The sequence below is a fragment of the Panthera pardus genome, unplaced genomic scaffold (assembly GCF_024362965.1).
Source record: "Panthera pardus isolate Hobbes unplaced genomic scaffold, ASM2436296v1 HiC_scaffold_3, whole genome shotgun sequence".
Lineage (NCBI taxonomy): Eukaryota > Metazoa > Chordata > Mammalia > Carnivora > Felidae > Panthera > Panthera pardus.
In genome coordinates this window covers 3,425,189-3,446,921 of record NW_026526876.1, presented here as the reverse complement: position 1 = coordinate 3,446,921, position 21,733 = coordinate 3,425,189, and the positions used below count along the sequence as shown (strand labels likewise).

The following is a 21,733-nucleotide window of genomic DNA, read 5'->3' as shown; positions in this document are numbered from 1 at the left end:
TGTATTGATACAGAAGTCTAGAAGGACCCTACAATGTATATTCTTACCTTGTCCTTACAAACCAATAAATAATGTTTCCATTACCCCTGAGTTAATTTCATTCTACTCTTCTTGCTAAGTTCCTGCTACACAGGCCATCTTGCTGTTAAGCTTTCTTCTACCTTGGGACCTTTGCATATGATGTTCTTTGCCTGGAACACTCTTCCCCCAGATATCATCAGGCAAGCCCTCATTTCTTCCAAACCTTTGCTCAAGTACCATCCTGTCTCTGAAACCTTCTCTGACCACTCCATATCCCTTATTCTGCTTTCCACTATACTACTTCTCATTATCTAAAATATGATGTTCTTACCTGTTTGTCTCCTCTTTAATATACATGGGGGCTAGAACTCAGTTTTGTTCATTGCTGCATTTTCACTGCAATAGACAATAGACACAATAGACAATAAACATTCATTGAACGAAAAAATGAATGGAAAAATATTCTCATTAAATGTGAGGTGAGTGGATTTTTCATTTTTTTACTGGATGTTTGTTTATATCACTAGATGTATTTATTTAAAAAGAGCTAGGGGGCGCTTGGGTGGCTCAGTTAAGCTTCCAACTTTTTTTTTTAATTAAAAAAAATTTTTTTAAGTTTATTTATTTTGAGACAGAGACAGCATGAGTGAGGGAGTGGCAGAGAGAGAGGGCGAGAGAGAGAGTCCCAAGCAGGCTCCGCACTGTTGGCATAGAGTCCAATGCAGGGCTCAAACCCATGAAATCGTGAGATCATGACCTGAGCGGAAACCGAGAGTCAGACGCTTAGCTGACTGAGCCACCCAGGTGCCCCTTAATTTTTTTTAATGTTTATTTATTTTTGAGAGAGAGAGGGAGAGAGACAGTTTGAGACGGGAAGGGGCAGAGAGAGAGGGAGACACAGAATTTGAAGCAGGCTCCAGGCTCTGAGCTGTCAGCACAGAGCCTGACGCGGGGCTCGAACTCACGAACCGCGAGATCATGACCTGAGCCGAAGTCAGACACTCAACTGAACCACCCAGGCGCCCGGAGATTCCAACTTCTCACTTCAGCTCACGTCAGGATCCCAGGGTCATGGAATCAAGCCCCGTGTCGGGCCTTGAGTGTGGAGCCTGTTTGAGATTCTCTCTCTCTCCCTCTGCCCCTCTTTCCTGCTCTCTCTCTCTCTCCCAAATACACTTCTAAGGAAGAAAAAAAGACTAAAAAAGAGTTAATATCACTTTTTGTTATTTTACAAAATCAACCAGATAATTTTTTAAAATCACATGTCCTAATTTATACTACCTGCTTGAAGAGAAGCCATAACAGGTACTGATTGAAAACAACTTAGTTATGGAAGCAAATCTTAACCTGAAAGAATTTGAGCAATTTCCTTGTGAATTGGGAGAGTATTTATATGGTTCTATTTTGTATTTGTTGTTCTATTTTAGCAGAATATCCAGGCCCACCTTTTTGTGGCATGCAAGCCTGTGACAGCATGTTTCTGTCCTGAAGGAGAAAGGTAAACATGGAAGGAACAGGTTCTGGGGAGAGACACTGAAAATGACTTTCATGTTTTAAACCTGTATATGTTATTTCTGATGGAGTCTTTATAAGGGGGTTATACTCATTGGTATTGAAGTAAAAAATCAATAAGGGAACAAAGCATAATCAGCAATGCTAGTTTGGGAGGCAGGGGAGAGGTCACGGTTTGAACAATGTTTCTCAAATTTTGAGGGATGTTAATTGATCAAAAAGGAAAGTGAAATAAAAAGTGAAACCGGAAATTGGAAAGCACTGGGTTAAACTTCAGACCAATTCTTCAAAACAAAACTTCTTGGAGCCCTTACCATGCTAGTGCACATTGTAAATCTCCAGGAGGGAGGTAACTTCCTGAGCTCTTGTGACCACAGCATCCCATTCACAGCGGTTGTAGTTTGAAGGATGAAGTTTGGGAAATACTGAAACCAGAATTTTCTGGAGGTAAAAGCATTCCTTAAGGGGAGTCCTGGTGGGTGTCGGGTGGTCAGAAGAGTAGATGTTAGAATCAATTACAGGGAGTTGGGTGAGACCTACTGGCTGGAGTGAACTTTACCCTTCAACTTCTGAGGATCCCCCCACAATCCCCTAAACGGGAGGATAAGGACAGTGATGGGATCAAGAAAAGCATGAAAAAAGAAGAAACCTCAACACTGACTTTTCTGTTAACATTGTTGAACTAAATGCAAGATCCTCTTCCAGAAATCCACATTTGTCTAAAGCTTCCACTCGGAGTTGTCTGGGCTTCATTAAAGGGGAGTCATGGCTTACCCCTGCAGATTCTTTGGGAAATGAGCAGAGTATAACTAAAATAAAGTGTGCTGAGGTTCAGGAAGTTTCTAGAGGTCCTCCTGGGAGACCCACAGAGAATCAAAGAGACTTGTGCAAAGTTTATCCAATTCAGGAGCACAGTTTGACTTCAAAATTACACTGCTGGCTCTTGAACAGGGGCTGCTGACGGACAATGCTGATGCTATGCTGTAAATGATTTCAGCCTTCCTGAAAGCCTATGGGTGGCAATTCTGAAAATACCATCCCGAAAGCAGTTAAAATACACCTCCCTTTACTCCCCTGAAGCAGCCAATGTTAAGCAGGGGCCCACCCTTTTGTGAGCATATGCACACATTCACATTTTTTTCTATAGCATTTTTCACTGACTTGAGTATTGTTCCATATCCGTTCCTACCTCCTACATTTTTTTTAACTATTGCATTATTATGAAGTAACCACTCTCCTGTGCAATCAGGTCATTTCCAGTTTTATTACAATAAATAGCATTATAAGCACTAGGCAAGTTTTTGCATGGTTTTAAGCACTTCAACATGTAAACCTAACGATTCTGTGAAGTGTAATTAACACCATTTCTACAGATGAGGAATATGATGTACTGACAAGGTGAATTCGTTGTCCAAGGTTAGAAGCCAGTAGGCAGGCGGTGGAGTAGTTTGAACTCCAGTAGCCTTGTCTCCTGAGCCACACTCAATCAGTCCACTCACTACACTCTTACCCAGAGGGCATATAATCTTTAAATTATGTAAAATTCACTGTTTGTAAAAACTATCTTGGAGTGGCATCAGGGTACAGTACCCCAAACAAGTATTCTTTTGGCACATCTTTCTTAAAAAAAGATTTTAAGTAACCTCTACATCTAACACGAGGCTCAAACTCACAACTGTTGAGATCGAGTCACGCGCTCTGAGCGAGCCAGACAAGGGCCCCTCTTGCAGCACATCTTCGCACTTTCAGGAAAGATCGTAAGAAGCGGAATATTAACAGAAACCCTTCTTCTATCGGATTCCTAAGTAGAAGGGAAACATTTCCTTAAAGGGCAGGTGGGGTATTTGCACCACAGGCTGTAGCAGAACGGGTCAGTCTCTTCCTTCCCATGGGCTCTTTGGCATCTGGACTGACACTGCAATTGAGAACTGTATTTCTGGCAGTTAGACGAGGAGCTAAGTGGACAAACAACATGAAGCTGAACAATGAAAATGAGCTGTCGTGGCTTCAGATACACAGACATATCTTTATCACCTCTTTCATCCGTTTCTAGGACATCCCCAAAGGAAAGCTCCACTCCCATCCAGTCACATTTCCCCACAGCATTGCTGGTCCCTTACCAGTAGTCAAGTGAACGGGAGCCACAAACTAGTCGACCTCAATTTTACTCAGTGTAGAGCAAGGTTTGAGGCCACGAGTGATAAACCCATTTCCCAAACTCAACTGATAGCACAGGTTGTTGAATACGCATTTAGGGAGCATTTTTCTTGGTCAAATTTCAAGTTGTGTGCAAAAGAGACATTTGTTAAGACCCATGAGTATGTAGGGGATCCCTATGGAAAATAGATCCTAAGAGAATGAGACTGTATAAGCTGAGATCTTTCTCCTCGAGATTCACAAGACTACAGAGCTGCAAGCCTGTCAAGAGGTAATGAAGAATTCGAGGAGAAATAATACAACTGTGCAAGTCCTATTGCACAAACCACCATTAGTTTTTACTTCAGTGAAATACTTTTATTCTCCAAGTTTTCAAAACAGGGCTTTTAAGTATAAAGCAAAGTGTGGGAAAGGACAAGACTTTTTAATCTTTGAAACACAGCTTTCCTAGCAAGAGGCCTGTTCTTAATTACTGTTGAGTAGTCAGCAAAAAACCTGCTTAAAAGCATTAGGGGGTGCCTGGGTGGCTTAGTTGCTTGTATCCGACTTCAGCTCAGGTCATGATCTCACGGTTCGTGGGTTCGAGCCCCGTATCAGGCTCTGTGCTGACAGCTCAGAGCCTGGAGCCTGCTTTGGATTCTGTGTCTCCCGCTCTTCTCTGCCCCTCCCTTTCTCTCAAAATTAGCCTTGAACAAGTCGACCGTAAAGCACTGGAACTGGAAAAGATGTCATCTTCCAATAGTGAAATCCTTCCAATCTAATAGCAAAGACAGTCCCTTAAGTCCAAGAAAGGCTTTTTTCATTACTACCTCCAAAGATTTAATATAGCTGTTTTTGCCTTTACTGGCCCAGTTTATTACCACCCCTCTAGAATGAAATATTAATTCACTCAAACAGCCCATCAAGTGGTTATTTCCAGGGTCTAATTTACAAAGAAACCCTGAGTTCAGTACTCCAGTTTATTTTATGCTCCAACTTCATCAGATTTCTAGGGCAGGAATTTTACAACTATTGCTATGGCAAAGTTCCCAAAATCATGCAAGTCCTTCATTGTTGGGTATACCTGGACTACCAGACCTATCTCTACAATGTTCAGCTGCTCCTTTAGGACACACCTCAGTGGAATTAAGGTGTTTTCTCTTAACAGCAACACTTGTAATGACAAGTTCTTGTACCAGAAAAGTTATTTTCCTATTACAGTGTAAACTTGAGAAAACCAAGAGGGCTTCCAACTTCTTCCCCCTCCGTGTACTCCCCACAACACCCAATTTTGTCCCAAGCTGAAAACCACGTTTATTTACTCAAATTCTACTGCAGGCACTGTACAGGCTAAAGACAACTTATGGCATTGTTCATAAAGGGTATCCTGTTTTCTACATTTTTACTCAACTTTTTTCTAACAATATCAGAAACTACTATGGGTGTTAATGTGACCCGATCTCACAGTTTTGAGTTCAGGCCCCAGATTGGGCATAGAGCTTAAAAAAAATCACAATACTTGAAACCACAATTCAGCAGCCTCAACAAAAATTTCATTTTTCTCTACAAGGATTGATCAGGTCAGCTATTTGAGGGGTAGCCAAGTTTGCTTTCCCTCAATACGCCTCCAATTCAACGAATTTTTAATTGTACTGCACTTCTGAAATGGTTTCCCATTACACCAGAATCTTATGACCTTTAACAAAGGACAAATTTCCTGCAACTCAAAACACCTTTTCCTTCCCAAGGGGACTGACTTTGGTGAAAATGACCTTCTGAAAGCTAATCCCCCTTCCTTGAAGGGACCCTTTTAATCAGATAGGAGCCCCCCCCCCCCCACCATGTAATTTCACGACAGACACCAAATATGCTACCATGCAACAAAACTTTTATTAACATTTTGAACAGCTATTGAGAAAACCAGTATTTCAGCAATTGCTAAAACTGGTAATTTCTAAACTTAAACTGGGGCAAATGGCTAGAGTGCAGAGCAATGCCATCATTGGGCACTATGAACTTCAAGACTGAAAAATTAACAGCCACCCCTCAGACGAAGAACCAGATGGAGAGTGGACTCTTTCTGGATGTTGTAATCAGAAAGAGTGCGGCCATCTTCCAGCTGCTTGCCTGCAAAGATGAGCCTCTGCTGGTCAGGAGGGATGCCTTCTTTATCTTGGATCTTGGCCTTCACGTTTTCGATGGTGTCACTGGGCTCCACCTCCAGGGTGATGGTCTTGCCGGTCAGGGTCTTCACGAAGATCTGCATACCACCCCTCAGACGCAGGACCAGGTGCAGGGTCGACTCTTTCTGGATGTTGTAATCAGAAAGAGTGCGGCCATCCTCCAGCTGCTTGCCTGCAAAGATGAGCCTCTGCTGGTCAGGAGGGATGCCTTCTTTATCTTGGATCTTGGCCTTCACGTTTTCGATGGTGTCACTGGGCTCCACCTCCAGGGTGATGGTCTTGCCGGTCAGGGTCTTCACGAAGATCTGCATACCACCCCTCAGACGCAGGACCAGGTGCAGGGTCGACTCTTTCTGGATGTTGTAATCAGAAAGAGTGCGGCCATCCTCCAGCTGCTTGCCTGCAAAGATGAGCCTCTGCTGGTCTGGGGGGATGCCCTCTTTATCCTGGATCTTGGCCTTCACGTTTTCGATGGTGTCACTGGGCTCCACCTCCAGGGTGATGGTCTTGCCGGTCAGGGTCTTCACGAAGATCTGCATACCACCCCTCAGACGCAGGACCAGGTGCAGGGTCGACTCCTTCTGGATGTTGTAATCAGAAAGAGTGCGGCCATCTTCCAGCTGCTTGCCTGCAAAGATGAGCCTCTGCTGGTCTGGGGGGATGCCCTCCTTATCCTGGATCTTGGCCTTCACATTTTCGATGGTGTCACTGGGCTCCACCTCCAGGGTGATGGTCTTGCCGGTCAGGGTCTTCACGAAAATTTGCATTTTGACCTAAAACGTTTAAAGAAAGAAAAGGTTAGTGTTACCACCACAGGATCTTTAAATTACTTACATAAATAATTATCCAAAGGGAAGTTAACTTCATTCTCTGAAGTGCCTTGACCGTATTAACCTCTCGACTTTCAGTAGCCTCAAATCAGGCACTGAATAATCAAGTCAAGGCTTTCAACTTAAAGACAATGAAGGACCAAAAGCATTTTCAAGGTTTCCTGTTCTTTCTTCGCTAAATCGTCTTCCTTCCCCACCCCGTCCCCGGAATTCCCCCAAAACCGAAGCATGACACGTAAAATTAAAAACGAACCAAAAAAAAAAACAAAAAACAAAACACAGAAACAAAAAAAACCTTCCAAAACTCGAAAAATAAAAACTGCTGTTTAAACGGAAATGAGGCGGGACGCTTTCACCGCGTTGGGATTCACAATCTGTAACAGTTTTAGAAACCAAGCTAGACCACCTTTTTTCCGCTTTCCCCCCCTGAAGCAGACACGATGGAATCTCCATCGGTTAAGGGTCGGTTGGTCTCGGTCGGCGCGCGCGCGCGAACCGCCCCCGCTCCCTGAACGTAAACAAGGCCGACTCTTCCGGAAAGGCCCGGCGCTGCGGCGCCGCGTCACCTCGCCCTCCCCTCCCCCAACCCCTTTCCCGGAGGGCCACCCGGACCCCCAAAGCTGCCAGCCTGGTCTCGCTTAGAGCCCCTCTCCACTCCTCCCAGGTCTCGAAGGCCGCGGGCCAGTACCTGGTAGCGAACGCAAGGACACCGAAGACAATCACGTCCAGTCGCCCCAACACCGACACACACCCAGCGCTGCCAGCCGCTTCTGAACGCTCGCGGCTCCGCGGAGCTGGAATTTATGCAGCGTCTGTTGCGTGACTCATCACTGCTTACGTAGCCGCCGTGTCCGTACGCTGCTGAAAGTAGTTCGCTCGGCCCCACCTCCCGCAGCCCAGTTAGGTCCTTCCACCGAGCCCCAGGTTCCTCAGAGGCGAAGAAAGGACCCTAAAAATTCAGCTCCCTTCTCTTCCAGGCGATCCTTCTCCTCCCTTAGGAAAAAATAGGAACATTATCGGGCGGATGGATTTGAGTTAAGGGGACCTTCCTCGAAAGCTCTCGAAACTTCCTTGCGGCGGCGGCGCTGATTGGTGAGGCGGCTGAAGGCGAGGCCGGTGCTGATTGGTGGGAGACGCGGCGGCTCCGTTGTTGCTGGGCTTCGTGCTGGGGTGGGTAAGCGCGGACGTTGCTAAGTAGCTCTGTGCGCATGCGCCCCAGAGGCGCGCCTTCGCGAGAGAGGTGTACTTCCGGCCGGAGAGGGAGGAGGGGTACTTGACTCCCGCCTCCGAAGTCCCCAGTCCCCCCACTGAATGTTGGGTGTTCGGGCCTTAAGTGGGGAAAAAGCCTCCTCTGCGGCGACTTCCCCGGGAAGGCCGCCCCGGTTCCGGTTTGGGTGGCGCGGCCCGCGCTGGTTTCTGCCGGCGTGTGCCGGCGTCTGCAGCGGAAGCAGAAACCCGCCCCCCCCCCCCCCCCCAGTCTTAACGCGATCCCGCACTGGTCGGTTTTAGTTTTGCGCTTGGTAATGGCAGGGTTGAAGAGCTTTAATTACACTTGTTTATTGGAGTCAGGATGCTTTTGTCCTTCTCGATCCCCACAAGGGCTCCGAGGAGAGTCCGTCATCTAGACTCTGGTGGTGGGAACCTCTGCGGGGCCCGGGCCTCCCAGAGCCTTCAGGCCCGGAGAGGCGAGGCCCCGGCTCCAGGTGACACGGGCGGCGGGCTTAGGTCTGGCTCCCGCGAAACCCGCAGTCTCTTTCCCTTCTGTTTCACCAAACGCTGGTGGGGGAAAAAGATGCAAATTAGGGAGCCGAAGACCCGCTTGGAGAGCTGAGGAGGAATTCGTGTCCAAGAAAGTAATCTCTCTCCCATTAATGTGTGGTGTGCCAGCGACACTAAAGGCGGAGGTAACCGGCTAAGGCCACTCTGGCTGGTTTCCCTCCACCCTGGGTGTGGCCCCGTGTCCCCCTAGGAGATAACCCGAGGAGCGTAAGGCAGGGAGGGGCGTTGGGATCTCGGGGACACGTGGCCCGGTGTCTGAGTCACGGAGACGGGGATGTAAATAAACACGCAAATGGCTGTTTGTGGCGTAATAACCAATCTCAGTAAGGAGCGGTCTAAAGATTTGCACATTAACACAAATTCGCTAGATTATCACTTAGAGAAGTCATTAAATCACAACATTTCTAAGCATAATATTTAAAAAACTGTGTCGATGACCTTGCACTACAGACAGGTATATTGAGGAGTTAACAGACACCTTGACAGTCTTGAGTGAACTAAAACTTGGTAAGATCTCCTTCCTGGAATAACAGAGATAAAAATAGTTTAAGAGCTCCAAGTTCATTTTGGACTTGGAGGTGGTTGATGAAATGTTTCTTTGACCAAGTATGAATTTTCAGTTTTGTCAGACTCGCAATGAATCTGAACTTGTTTCAGCAACTAGCATCTTCTGAGTCATACGTGTTGGTGGGGAGAATAAACTAGAATGGAGATCACCTGACTGATAGGATGCCTTAGTTCAGAGTTCCAGCAATTGCCAGAACCAAGTGAGTCATACAGCTTCCTGGTTTAATGTTTTCCCAAAGTGGGACCTTCGGTGACCGCCACAAAGCAAAATGTTTTCAGAAGGATGACAGGTGCTGTCCTTGTAAACCAAGGTGAATTTTTTATGGTCTGTTTATAAATGAACATTTTTAGTAATCGCATCATTTCTTGGTAGTAAACTGTAAAAGACAATTTGTAGGGGCGCCTGGGTGGCTCAGTCGGTTGAGCGTCCGACTTCGGCTCAGGTCACGATCTCGCGGTCCGTGGGTTCGAGCCCTGTGTCGGGCTCTGGGCTGATGGCTCGGAGCCTGGAGCCTGGTTCCGATTCTGTGTCTCCCTCTCTCTCTGCCCCTCCCCTGTTCATGCTCTGTCTCTCTCTGTCTCAAAAATAAATAAAACGTAAAAAAAAAAAAAGACAATTTGTAAACAAATTAAGAAATAGAATGACAAAATCAGAGATCAGGGATTTGGTAATTTAGCACGATACTTGGCATTGTGTTCCATATATGTTCGTTCCGTGAATAAAGTGCAATTTTACCTTTTTTCAATTGGGGAAAAAAACACCCCAACTTTGTGACAGCCTTAGGCACCAAAATGCAAAACAAAAAGTCACCACTTACTTCTCCATAGTCAAATGGTTTTTGCCTAGGCAGTTACTTTGGGGAAAAAAAAAAATTCTAAGTGGGGCGCCTGGGTGGCTCAGTCGGTTAAGCGGCCGACTTCAGCTCAGGTCATGATCTCGCAGTCCGTGAGGGCTGTGAGTTCGAGCCCGGCATCGGGGCTCTGTGCTGACAGCTCGGAGCCTGGAGCCTGTTTCAGATTCTGTGTCTCCCTCTCTCTGACCCTCCCCTGTTCATGCTCTGTCTCTCTGTGTCTCAAAAATAAATAAATGTTAAAAAAAAAAATCTAAGTGATTTTACTTGGCTAGATGTCTTCTTCTTTTTTTTTTTTTTAAGTTTATTTATTTATTTTGAGAGAGAGGGGGAGAGAGAGAATTCCAAGAAGGCTCCTTTGCTATCAGCAAGGAGCCTGACATGGGGCTCGATCCCACTAACTGAGAGACCATGACCTGAGCCGAAATCAAGAGTCAGATGCTCAACTGACTGAGCCACTCAGGTGCCCCTTGGCTAGATGTCTTTTAACAAAAATCTGTGAGAAAACTGTGGTTCCAATGATAAATTCACAATTGTTTTCTTGACATTATCAGCTGATATTTAAAATACGGAGTTAATATGTGGTTTGTCATTTCCTAGTTTGGCTATTCATGTCAATAGAATTATAAGACTCCTGATTTACTACCAGCAAGTTAGAAACTCTGATGTTGGATGTCCAAATGAACATGGAGAAAAATTCTGTATTGTCTTTACATTGGGTCTTAAAATTATGAAATATGTCCATTATAAAGCAGCTACTTTAAAATGTTTATTATGGAATATTACATAAATGAAAGTTGGAGATAATATAACCAGCATCATATAACCAACACCCAACTTTATTAAATCTTAACATTTTTTATTTTGCTTCAGTTTTTTTTTTTGTGTTTTTTTTTTTTTTTTTTTTTTTTTTAGTTAATGTATTTAAAGTAAAGTAGGCTCCATGCTAAGATCAAGGGTCACACACTACCTACTGAGCCAGCCAGGCACCTCACTTTAGCTTTTTTTTATAGCAAAAAAATATATACTATAAAATTTATCATCTTTCCATTTTTAAGTGTATAGTTAAGTGGTATTAGTTATATTTCACATTATTGTGTTAGAGATCTCTAGAATTTTTTTTTATCTTGCAAAACTGAAACGTGTACTCACTTAAGAATCACTCCCCATTTCTCCCCACTCCCAGAACCTAGTAACCACTATTTTACCCCACACTACTTTAGATACCTTATAACAGTGGATTCATACAGTATTTGTTTTTTTGGTGACTGGCTCATTTCATTTGGCATAACATTTTCAAGGTTCATCCATACATGTGACAAAATTTCCTTGTTTTTTAAGGCTAATGGTCCATTGTATGTATATACCACATTGTGTGTGTATCTATCCATCTGTCTATGGATATTTGGGTTGCTTTCACCCCTTGGCTATTGTGAATAATGCTGCAAGGAATATGGGTGTGCAAATATCTCTCGAGATCCTGCTTTTAGTTCTTTTGGATATATACTCAGAAAGGGGATTGCTTTATATATTGCAATTCTATTTTTAATTTTTTGAGGAACCTCCATGCTGTTTTCCATAATGGCTGCACCATTTTACATACCCATCAGCCATGTGCAAAGGTTCCAGTTTCTCCACCTCCCCACCGACCCTTGTTACTTTCTTTTTTTTACTACTTAAAAAAATTTTAACGTTTATTTATTTTTGAGAGAGAGGGAGAGACAGTGAGAGCAGTGGAGGGCAGAGAGAAGGAGACACAATCTGAAACAGGCTCCAGGCTCTGAGCTGTCAGCACAGAGCCCTACGTGGGGCTCGAACCTATGAAATGTGAGATCATGACCTGACATGAATCCAGACACTTAACAGACTGAGCCACCCAGGCACCCCAACACTTGTTACTCTCTTCTATTTTTTTATAGTGGCCATCCTGATGGGTGTAAGGTGATATCTCATTGTGGTTTTGATTAGCATTTCCCTAATTTATTTACTTTTTAAAAATAATTATAGATTCACAAGAAGTTGCCAGAATAGTAGAGAGAGATCTTACTATGCGCTTCATCCAAGTTTCCCTAGTGGTAGCACCTTACATAACTACAGTACACTATCAAAAGCAGGAAAATAACATTTGCATGTTCTACAGACCTTATTCAGATTTCAGCAGTTTTATATGCACTTTAGTGTGTGTGTGTGTGTGTGTGTGTGTGTGTGTGTGTGTGTGTACATAGTTCTATGCGGTTTTGTCACTTGGGTAAATTCGTACCACTATGATCAAGATACAGAGCTGTTTCATCACAAGGATCCTTCATGCTACCTCTTTATGGTCACAGGATTCTCCCACCCCTTACCCCCAAGCCCAGGCAACTGCTAACCTTTTCTTCATCTTTATAATGTTGTTGTTTTGGAAATGTTGGAATCACTCAATATGTAACTTTTTGACAGTAGCTTTTTTGCACTCAGCCTAATTCCCTTGAAATTCATCCAAGGTGTTGCATAGATCAATAGCCGATTCCTTTTCATTGCTGAGTAGCATTCCATGGTATGGATGTACCACAATTGGTTTATTTATCCACCTACAGATGGACTTTTTTTTTAATGTTTATTTTTGAGAGAGACAGAGTGTGAGTGGAGCAGGGACAGAGAAAGAGGAGACACAGAATCTGAAGCAGGCTCCCGGCTCTGAGCTGTCAGCACAGAGCCCGACGCAGGCCTCGAACCCACAAACTGTGAGATCATGACCTGAGCTGAAGTTGGACACTCAACCGACTAAGCCACCCAGGCGCCCCATACAGATGGACTTTTGATATATTTCCAATTTTTTACTATTAGAAGTAAAGCTGATATACACGTTAATATACACATTTTTTTTTTGGTGAATATGTTTTCATTTCCCTGGGACAAGTACCCAGTACTGTAATTGCTGGGTCATGTGTAAGAATATGGATAGGTATTTTTTTTTTGTTTTTTTGTTTTTAATTTTTTTTTTAATGTTTATTTATTTTTTTGAGACAGAGAGAGACAGAGCATGAACAGGGGAGGAGCAGAGAGAGAGGGAGACACAGAATCCGAAACAGGCTCCAGGCTCTGAGCTGTCAGCACAGAGCCTGGTGCGGGGCTCGAACTCACAGACCGAGAGATCATGACCTGAGCCGAAGTCAGACGTTTAACCGACCAAGCCACCCAGGCGCCCCTGGATAGGTTTTTAAGGAACAGCTGAGCTATATTCCAGACTGGCTGTACTGGTTACACTCACACCTACAACGTATGGGAGATTCTCTGCATCCTCACGGCATTTGGGTATTATCACTGTTTCTTTTTATTTTAGCTCTTCTAATATACATATAGTGATATTTCATCATAGTTTTAATTTGCATTTCCCTAACGATTGGTGACCTTGAACATATTTTTACGTGGTTATTTGCCATGTGTGTATCCTCTTTGTTGAAATGTCTGTTCATGTCTTTTGCTGTCTTGTAATTGGATTGTTTTGGCTTTCTGCTGTTGTGTTTTGGAGGTTTCTGGTATATTCTTTAAAAAATTTTTTTTTTTAATGTTTATTTATTTTTGAGACAGAGAGAGACAGAGCATGAACAGGGGAGGAGCAGAGAGAGAGGGAGACACAGAATCCGAAACAGGCTCCAGGCTCCGAGCTGCCAGCACAGAGCCCGACGCGGGGCTGGAACTCACGGACCGTGAGATCATGACCCGAGCCGAACTCGGACGCTTAACCGACCAAGCAACCCAGGTGCCCCGGTTTCTGGTATATTCTTGATACAAGTTCTTAGATATGTGCCTTGCAAATATTTTCACTCATTCTGTGAGTTTTTACTTTTTTGATTGTATCTTCTGAAATACGAAAGTTTGTTATTTTGATGAAGTCTCAACACCCTATCTTATACCACATTTCCTTCATCTCTTTAGAGATTATCTCCATTTGACTTCGGCAGTGAACTTTGAAGCTGGTTGAACTCTTAAACTCCAGGATTCTTCACTCAGAGCCCGACCTGTCACCCGTCTAGCTTTCTTTCTACCTTGTTTCTACTACATCTGCTGGGTAAACTTTCTAAGACCTCCAGTTCCCCAGTTTTCTGTTGTCTCCCCTCAACTGTTGGTTCTTTTCTTTAATGGATTGTGCTTTTCCTGCTAAGAACTCTTCATCCAGCCCAAAGATTTTCTCCTGTGTTGTGTCTGCACCTAAATCTAAAATCCATATCAAATTAGTTACTTTTGTATAAGATGTCAAGTTTAAATTGAGGTGTTTTTTTTTTTGTTGTTGTTGTTTTTTTTTTTTTTGCTTTTGGATGTCCCGTCGCTCCAGCACGGTGGAAACACTATGCTTCGTCCACTGAATTGCTTTAGCATCAGTTTCAGAAATCAATTGGTTAGGTATGTATGGATCTGTTTTAGTTATTGTGGTCTTTTTAAGGGTTGCATTTGCTTTTTCTTCAAAAATATTCTATTTATTTATTTTGAGAGAGAGGGAGTGCGAGCAGGGATGGGGCAAAGAGAAAGAGAGAATCCCAAACAGGCTTTGCACTGCCAGCACGGAGCCCAACGTGGAGGCCGATCCCAAAAATCCAAGCTGAAATTCAAGAGCCAGACAAAACCAGTGACCCAAGACAAAATCAAGAACCAGTAGTTGGCCGTCTCAATCTCCAAACCTGTTAGGAAACTATATTACACATCCAAAATGGACTAGACAATAGTAGCTATTGTTTGCTCAGATAAATAAATTTTGTACCATCCCCTTAGATTCAGGTAACTATTCTTCATTTCCTCTACTGATTACCAGTGACTACTTCCCATTTGTTTTTTAGGGTCATGAACTTATTCTGAGATTTCAGTGACATTTTAAACTTTTATTTATTGTGTCTAATAAATGGAATTTATTTGCTGCCACAGCAAAGAACAATAGCTAGACAAAAGATGTAGATGGTTTTGTAAGTTGGTGTGTGGTTTTTGTTGGCTTTGTGAACATTTCAACATGGATTAGATTTACGGTGAGAGCTGTCTTGGAAGCAACCCTTTTACCATTTTGCTGTTGGAGGGGTTGGTTAGTACATCTAATACATAAGACAACCTCTGATACATAAAGGAATTTCCTTATCTCACATCCGAAATACAATAAGTATGTTTGCCTTTGTATTAAAATTTTTTTAATGTTTATTTATTTTTGAGAGAAAGAGACAGAACATGAGTGGGGGAGGGGCAGAAAGAGAGAGGGAGACACAGAATCCCAAGCAGACTCCAGGCTCCGAGCTGTCAGCACAGAGCCCGACGCGGAGCTCGAACTCACGAACCATGAGATCATGACCTTAACGGAAGTCGACGCTCAACCAACTGAACCACCCAGCACCCCTAGTTAGCCTTTATATTAATCAGTTCTCAGTGGTGTGTATTTTCTACACCAGATTTGTATTCCATTATAATTCTCCAGTTCTTTCCAGGCACCGGATGCTCTTGAAGTCTGAATTCTGAGCGAAGAGAAAAACACTGGTTCTGCTAGTTCATTCATTCAGCCAGCGAAAACTTGTTGTGTAATTTCTGGGTATAGGAGGCATTGGGATTGCTGACTGGGACAGGAGGCGGGCTCCACCCAGGAGAGTCCTGGTCTTAGGGCCAGCCTTACTGGTTGTTGTGACCCCTGAGAGTGTCTACCTCAGCGAGTTGTAGGATTCAAGAAGTTCATTTATATGAAGAGTCAAGACGAAAGCCCAGCACATAGGGAGTGCTTGATAAATATTAGCTACTGTGATCAGTCTTGAAGAGCAAAAAGGGCTTAGTGCTTAAAATACAAACTGGTCTGAGTTAAAATCCTGACTCTGCCGTTTACTCATTGTAGAGCTGTGGATGAGTTATGTAACTTTTTGGAGCCACCGTTTCTTCATCTATATGGTGGAGGTACTAATAACTCGTAGCTGGTAGAAGTTTTGAGGATTTTAAATAAACCTGCCCCATAAAGTCGAATATACAGGTAAAAGTGCTTAGAACAGTGCCTGGCAGATAGAGAGCACTCAGTAAATGCTGGCTGTATAAAAAAGGAGAAGTACATATAGACTTCCTTGGAAGCACAGAGGAAGAAGGAGCAGTCTAGTGCATGGAGGAGGGTAGGCGAGGAACCCAAAGGTTTTCCTTTGGATTTAGAAACCTAATCACCAAGGGTGGGATTGCCCAGGCAGGAGGGAGCAGGTGCAAACTGAGAAGGTATGGTGTGTTAAGGAAATAGTGGGTAGCTATGCATGTCTGGGATTTAGGGGTGGTTGCAGGTGGGTCTGTGTTTTGGGAAATGAGGCTGGAGAAGCAGGCAGAGCTCAACCATCAGCGACCTCACCGCCTCCCGCCATACTGGCCAGCCACGCTCTTTCCCACTTCTGGACCTTGGAAACTTGATGTTTCCTTTGCCTAGAACTCTCCCCATGGTCATTTCTTTGTCACAATTTAAGTAGTATAAATGTCACCTCCTAGAAAGATGTCACTTCTCTGCCATCCAGCCCTGCTCCCAGAACTTAGTCACAGCACCCTGGCTACTTAATAACAATTTTAAATTTATCCAATTCATAATTATATTGCTTACGTGGTTGTTTATTTGGCTCCCTACTGGAATACAAATTCCATGAGGGTACAGGCCACATCTCTCCAGTTTGTCACCATACCTCCACACTTAGCCAGCTAGCCTAGAGCCTGTTACATAATCAGTGCTTAGTATTGTTGAAAGAATGAATGACTAATGCCTTGCCTTATTATGCTAAGGACTTCAGTTCCTTTGGGTGGGTGTTTTGCGTGGGAATGACATGATCAGATTTCTACTGTAGAATGATAACCTGGTGACATCATAGCAGGTGAATAGAAGGGAGATGAGCTTAGAGGCTAAGGACTCCAGAGATGATGGCAGCTGTCCAAGCAGGATATGATGAGCATCTGTAAGTAGACCAACACAATCCAGCATCCCTAAAGAAAACAGGATGAAAGAACTGATAAAATCAAATAAAAACGGAGCATCATTTAGCTGTAATTCGTCCTTGTTTCAGAAAAGGTCCAAGATGACTGACTTAAGTGTACATACCAAATTAAAAGATAAGTGGAAGGAGGAACTTAACAAAAGGAGAAGAAAGAGGAAGAAATGAAGTTAGGGGTGGGATGAGTGTAGAAAATGCTGGCTTTCAGGCCTGTCCTTTTGCTAGAGGTGGGCCACGGATTTCGTGTGGTGGTGGTGGTGTTTCCCAGACAGTATGGAGAGCGACAATTACCTAAGTCCACGTGGTTAGAAAAATCGTAGTAGCCACACAATGGAACACTACTCAGAAGTAAAAAGAAATGAGCCATTGATACACATAACAACACGGATGAATCTCAAGGCAAGTCCAGGAATTACAAACTATCGGGAGGGAAAGCAGATCACTGGTCACTTGGTCACTTGGTCACTTGGGGATGGAGGCAGGAAGAAAGGATGAGGTGGGATGGGTTGTAACAGGCAGAAGAGACGGGGTGGGGGTGAGAGAAATGTTTACCTTCCTGATTTTGGTGATCATCTGATAGGTATGAGCATAGATCCAAACTTTAAACATGTGCAGCTTATCGTGCATCATTTAACCCTCTATAAAGCAGTAAAAATGTTAAATTAAGCAAACATCTTAAGGTGAATCCTTGCTGAACAGGAAGGCATCTCAGGAAGCGAAAGGAAACGACCTCAGCAATAAAAAAGTTTAAAAAAATTTTTTTAAAAGATAAACATCACAGTCTCCTTTTATAAAATACAAAGATGTATTTACCCAGTTTGAGACTTACTAAGTTATGGAAATATACCACACATTAGTGTCACCCTCATAGATCCTCTCTGTTTGAATTTATTTGACCCCAAAAGGAAGCTGAACAGATTCCTTAATTACTTTGGGATGAAGAACTGCTCTTTGAATCCAAACAGATGTCAGAGGACATATCAGAAGATATAAATAGTAATGAACCTATGATGACCAAGGATCACCCTAAGTCGTGAATACCCGAAGCCGGGTGGCCATGTGTCCTTTCCATGTGTTCTTCAACCTGTAAGACATATAAGATCTGCTCCTTCGCTATACTATGTGTGTGTTGAGAGGAAGAACCTCCCAGATGCAGACTTAACTATCAGTATGGCAAATTTTCCTCTCAGTATGGCAAGTTTTCCGGAGACTCTTATCTATACCACTTCTAGCAAAAGGGTATATTTAGCAGGTTTTAAAAAAACAACTAATCAAAATCAAAGCAGTTTACACATTTCTGAGGTGGGAAAATTGTGGGTTTCTGCATCTTAGAGCACACAAAACTGCTTACCATCAAGTGAAAATGATTACAATTGGTTATTATTTTTAGTTACTTATTTTTTAGTGAGCTCTATACCCAATGTCAGGCTTGAACTCATGACCCCAAGATCAAGAGTTACATGTTCTTCTAACTCAGCCAGTCAGGCGCCCCTATAATTTTGTTGATGTGTCTGGCGCTATGCTTAGCATTGTATTCCTTAATCTTACCAACAAAAGAACTTCCCAAAGTAAATACTGTGATTATGCCCGTTTTTAAACACTTGGGAAAAAAACCAGATAGGTGGCCTACAGTCACATGGCTAAGAAGCGGCAGAAGTGAGATTTCAAGCCAGGTTTGCCTGACTTCAAAGCTCTCTTAATCTCTGTGCTCATAGTGTTCAGTGGTCCTTTAGGGTTACTAGGAATAGGCTACAGATTCACTGCTAAACTACCTAAGTGGCCAAATCAAAGAGGAAAACCGGATTAGGCATATATCACACTGTCCCTGAGATACAGACAAATTGGTTTGTTCAAGAAAAACAGAACTACTTCTGAGAAAAATGTCTTGTATAGGTTCTAACAGAGAGTAAACTCTGTGACAAATGGATAAAGCTCACCGTTGCATCCCTCCAGTGGAGTGAATCCAGAATATTGTTACACCGAGATGAATCAGTTCTGGGGATCTCATGTGGAGCATGTTGACTATGGTTAACAATACTGTATTGTGCCCTTGAAAGTTGCTGAGAATAGATCTTAACGTCGTCTTAACCGTAAGTCATCGCGTTGTAGACCTTCAACTTACAGGATGTTATTTGTTGATTATATATCAGCTGAAAAGAAAAAAAAAATATTGCAGCTATTTCCGGCGCCGGCCCTTGATATAGACTTGTGCCCAGCTTTTCTGTAAGAGTCCAACCCAGTTAGTCCAAAATCTCAAGATGGTGTGGCTTGGAACAAAGGAAACATTCTGGCTGGACAAAGACGGACCACATACCCTCTGCTCGGGTCAATCTACCATCAATGCTGTGTCAAAAGTGGTCTTCGTAAGGATAGAACAGCAAAGAATTGTTCCGGGAACAAATCCAAATTTCCTCAGGTGTTTAAGTTTGTCTTTAGTTGTACCTCACACAGAGACTCACCTAACCAGTCATCTGTGTCCCCAGCATACGGCCGAGTTGAGCAGTTTGGTGTCTGTCCTCAAGTAGCTCATCATCCAGTTAAAGAGCAAACATGTAAATGACTCCAATACCATATGAGAAACGCTATAATAAAGGAGCTTATAAGAAACAGTGGTGACATGAGGGATGTACCAGCTACAACTGGTGGGAATAGCGGAGGGAAGTGTGCCTTGGGCAGACCCTTGAGTTGGATTCACCAGGATGCCAAGGTAAAGTTCAAATCTCCCAGCTCAGACACACAGCTCCGGTGCAAGACGATATCCATATAGGTAGCCACAGGCTTTAAAGGTCTCATTGTTGATTGGGAGGTGTCCCCCATTTCACCATTGTTCGACTCTCTAGCCATGCAGGAGACAGTTTTTCTGATGCCTCTTCTGCCTCCAGGCCTCCCAGCCCCAAGCCACGCACGGTCAAATCAGAGAGGGTGTGTTCCTTTGCTGGAGAATCCAGGAATTCAAATTACATCACTCACTGCCTGTCACCCCTCTGCTTCCTGTTATACCTAGAGTTAAATCCAGATTCCTTACCATGGGCCTAGCATAGTCAATGTATACCTCCCTCTCAGCTTCAACCCCCTCCACATCCCCTTCACTCGCTTGAATCCTGCCATGACAACCTTCCTTCCATCTCACGGACACACCAAGCTCATTCTCTTTTCAGGGCGTGTGCCATTATTCCTTATGTTTGGACTGCACTTCCCTTTTTTCTCATCTACAGGCTTCAACTCAGCAGTCTCTCCCTCAGACCTTCTCTGACCACCCTGTCATACTGCACTGCAATGTTCTCTTATTGCCTTCAGATCACTTATGCATACCTGTATTTATTCAATTCATTAATTGGTCTACCTCCCCCCCCCCCTGCCCCCATACATAGGAAGACCAGGGAGGTCAGAGGTCTTATTCAAGACGGCTCGAAGCAGTGCCCAGCACAGAGGTGCTCAATGAGTATCTGTTGGTTGTCAACACACTCCCTTCCCAGGCACCAACAGGAGCTGTTCCTTCAGCAAATGGGTCAATGTCCGGGCTCCATAGAGGGTGCTGTAGCACAGGAGAATGTGGGGTTCCCTAATTATGCTTGGATGAGGCCTCCAATACACAGATTTCTCCCTCAGACACCAGAGGGCATCATCAGGGGCCGGTGGCCCTTTAGGTGCAGAGTCGGTCCCTTCAAGGAGACACTATTGGCTCTTTGGGAAGCCCCGCCCTGTTTAACCCAACTCCTGGTTACATCTTAGAACAAAAAGAAAAGTGAAGAAATAAGATGGATAGTTGGGGCATGGTGGGGGAAAGAAGGGGTTAAAACACTCTTGAGGAGGAAGAAATTTTCCTCCAAGGTTCTTCTAGCTGGACTGAGAATTAAATTTACGTGAGACAGATTAACAGGAAAAAATCAAATTTAGTTTTGTACATATGGGGAATCTGCACAGACATGAATTTCCAAAGACTGTCAGGCAAAATGAGGTGTGTCTGTCATTCTGAGCTCAGGAGGGGGGCGGGAGTCTGGGGGTGCAAAGGAGAGGAAGGCCATTAGCAGGAAGTGAGAGAAGTTTGGAAAACATGGGTTGCCCTGAGAAGTAGATAAGTCTCTCAGATAATAAGGAATCTCTGTTAATAGCTCTCTCCCTGGTACCGGCCCTCTATCTAAATTCTTTTTAGGCATATGGTGGGGGCAGGGGATAGGTCAGTTTCTTCTTGAGTCTTTTGGGTCTTGATTATTTTCAGCTCAAAATAATTTACATGCCAGTGTGGCCCATCTTGGGGGTGGCCTGCCCTTGGCCCACAGCACTCTGTCCATAAGATTGGGGACATAAAAAAAGAAAAAAAACCTTGGTTAGTGATCAAATGAATTAATGTGGAGTAGAGAAGTAGGAGTCAGTAAGAGTCTGAGGAATATAAAAAGGCTGATCATTAAGGGGACTAGAGGGGGTTCAGGCCCCAGAATGCTCCCAAGAAACCTCAAACATAAGAAACAAGAAGGTTTGGGGCGCCTGGGTGGCTCAGTCGGTTGAGCGTCTGACTTCGGCTCAGGTCATGATCTCACGGTCTGTGAGTTCAAGCCCTGCTTCGGGCTCTGTGCTGAGGGCTCAGAGCCTGGAGCCTGCTTCGGATTCTGTGTCTCCCTCTCTCTCTGACCCTCCCCCATTCATGCTCTGTCTCTCTGTGTCTCAAAAATAAATAAACATTAAAATAAATAAAAAAAAGAGAGAAAGAAACAAGAAGGTTAAGGGCACCCGGGTGGCTCAGTCGTTTAAGCATCTGACTCTTGATTTCGGCTCAAGTCATGATCCCAGGGTCCTGGGGTGGAGCCCCACATTGGGCTCTACACTGGCAGCGAGGAGCCTGCTTGGGATTCTCTCTCTCTCTCTCTCTCTCTCTCTCTCTCTCTCTCTCTTCCCCTCCCCTG

At 43.9% G+C, this 21,733-nt stretch overlaps 1 protein-coding gene and 1 long non-coding RNA gene across 3 annotated transcripts; one reads left to right on the top strand and one right to left on the bottom strand.

Moving 5' to 3' along the window:
• Positions 1-5,540: 5,540 nt before the first annotated feature.
• On the bottom strand, positions 5,541-7,495 carry UBB (ubiquitin B). Its single transcript, XM_019413365.2, has 2 exons — positions 7,371-7,495; positions 5,541-6,625 (listed from the first exon to the last, which is right to left on the bottom strand). The coding sequence occupies exon 2, from the start codon at positions 6,617-6,619 to the stop codon at positions 5,702-5,704; it is 918 nt and encodes a 305-aa protein (XP_019268910.1). The 5' UTR covers positions 6,620-6,625; positions 7,371-7,495; the 3' UTR covers positions 5,541-5,701.
• A 117-nt stretch (positions 7,496-7,612) lies between these two features.
• Positions 7,613-14,098, top strand: LOC109245821 (uncharacterized). Of its 2 annotated transcripts, none has more exons than XR_002071095.2 (3): positions 7,613-7,852; positions 9,091-9,228; positions 13,798-14,098. It is a non-coding gene; the product is annotated as an uncharacterized LOC109245821 (long non-coding RNA). The 2 variants fall into 2 exon arrangements; XR_002071093.2 differs by having other exon boundaries at positions 9,091-9,339.
• Positions 14,099-21,733: the final 7,635 nt, after the last annotated feature.

Coding starts and splice junctions, on each gene's coding strand:
- UBB (XM_019413365.2), bottom strand. CDS start 6,619: ATGCAAATTTTCGTGAAGACCCTGACCGGCAAGACCATCACCCTGGAG.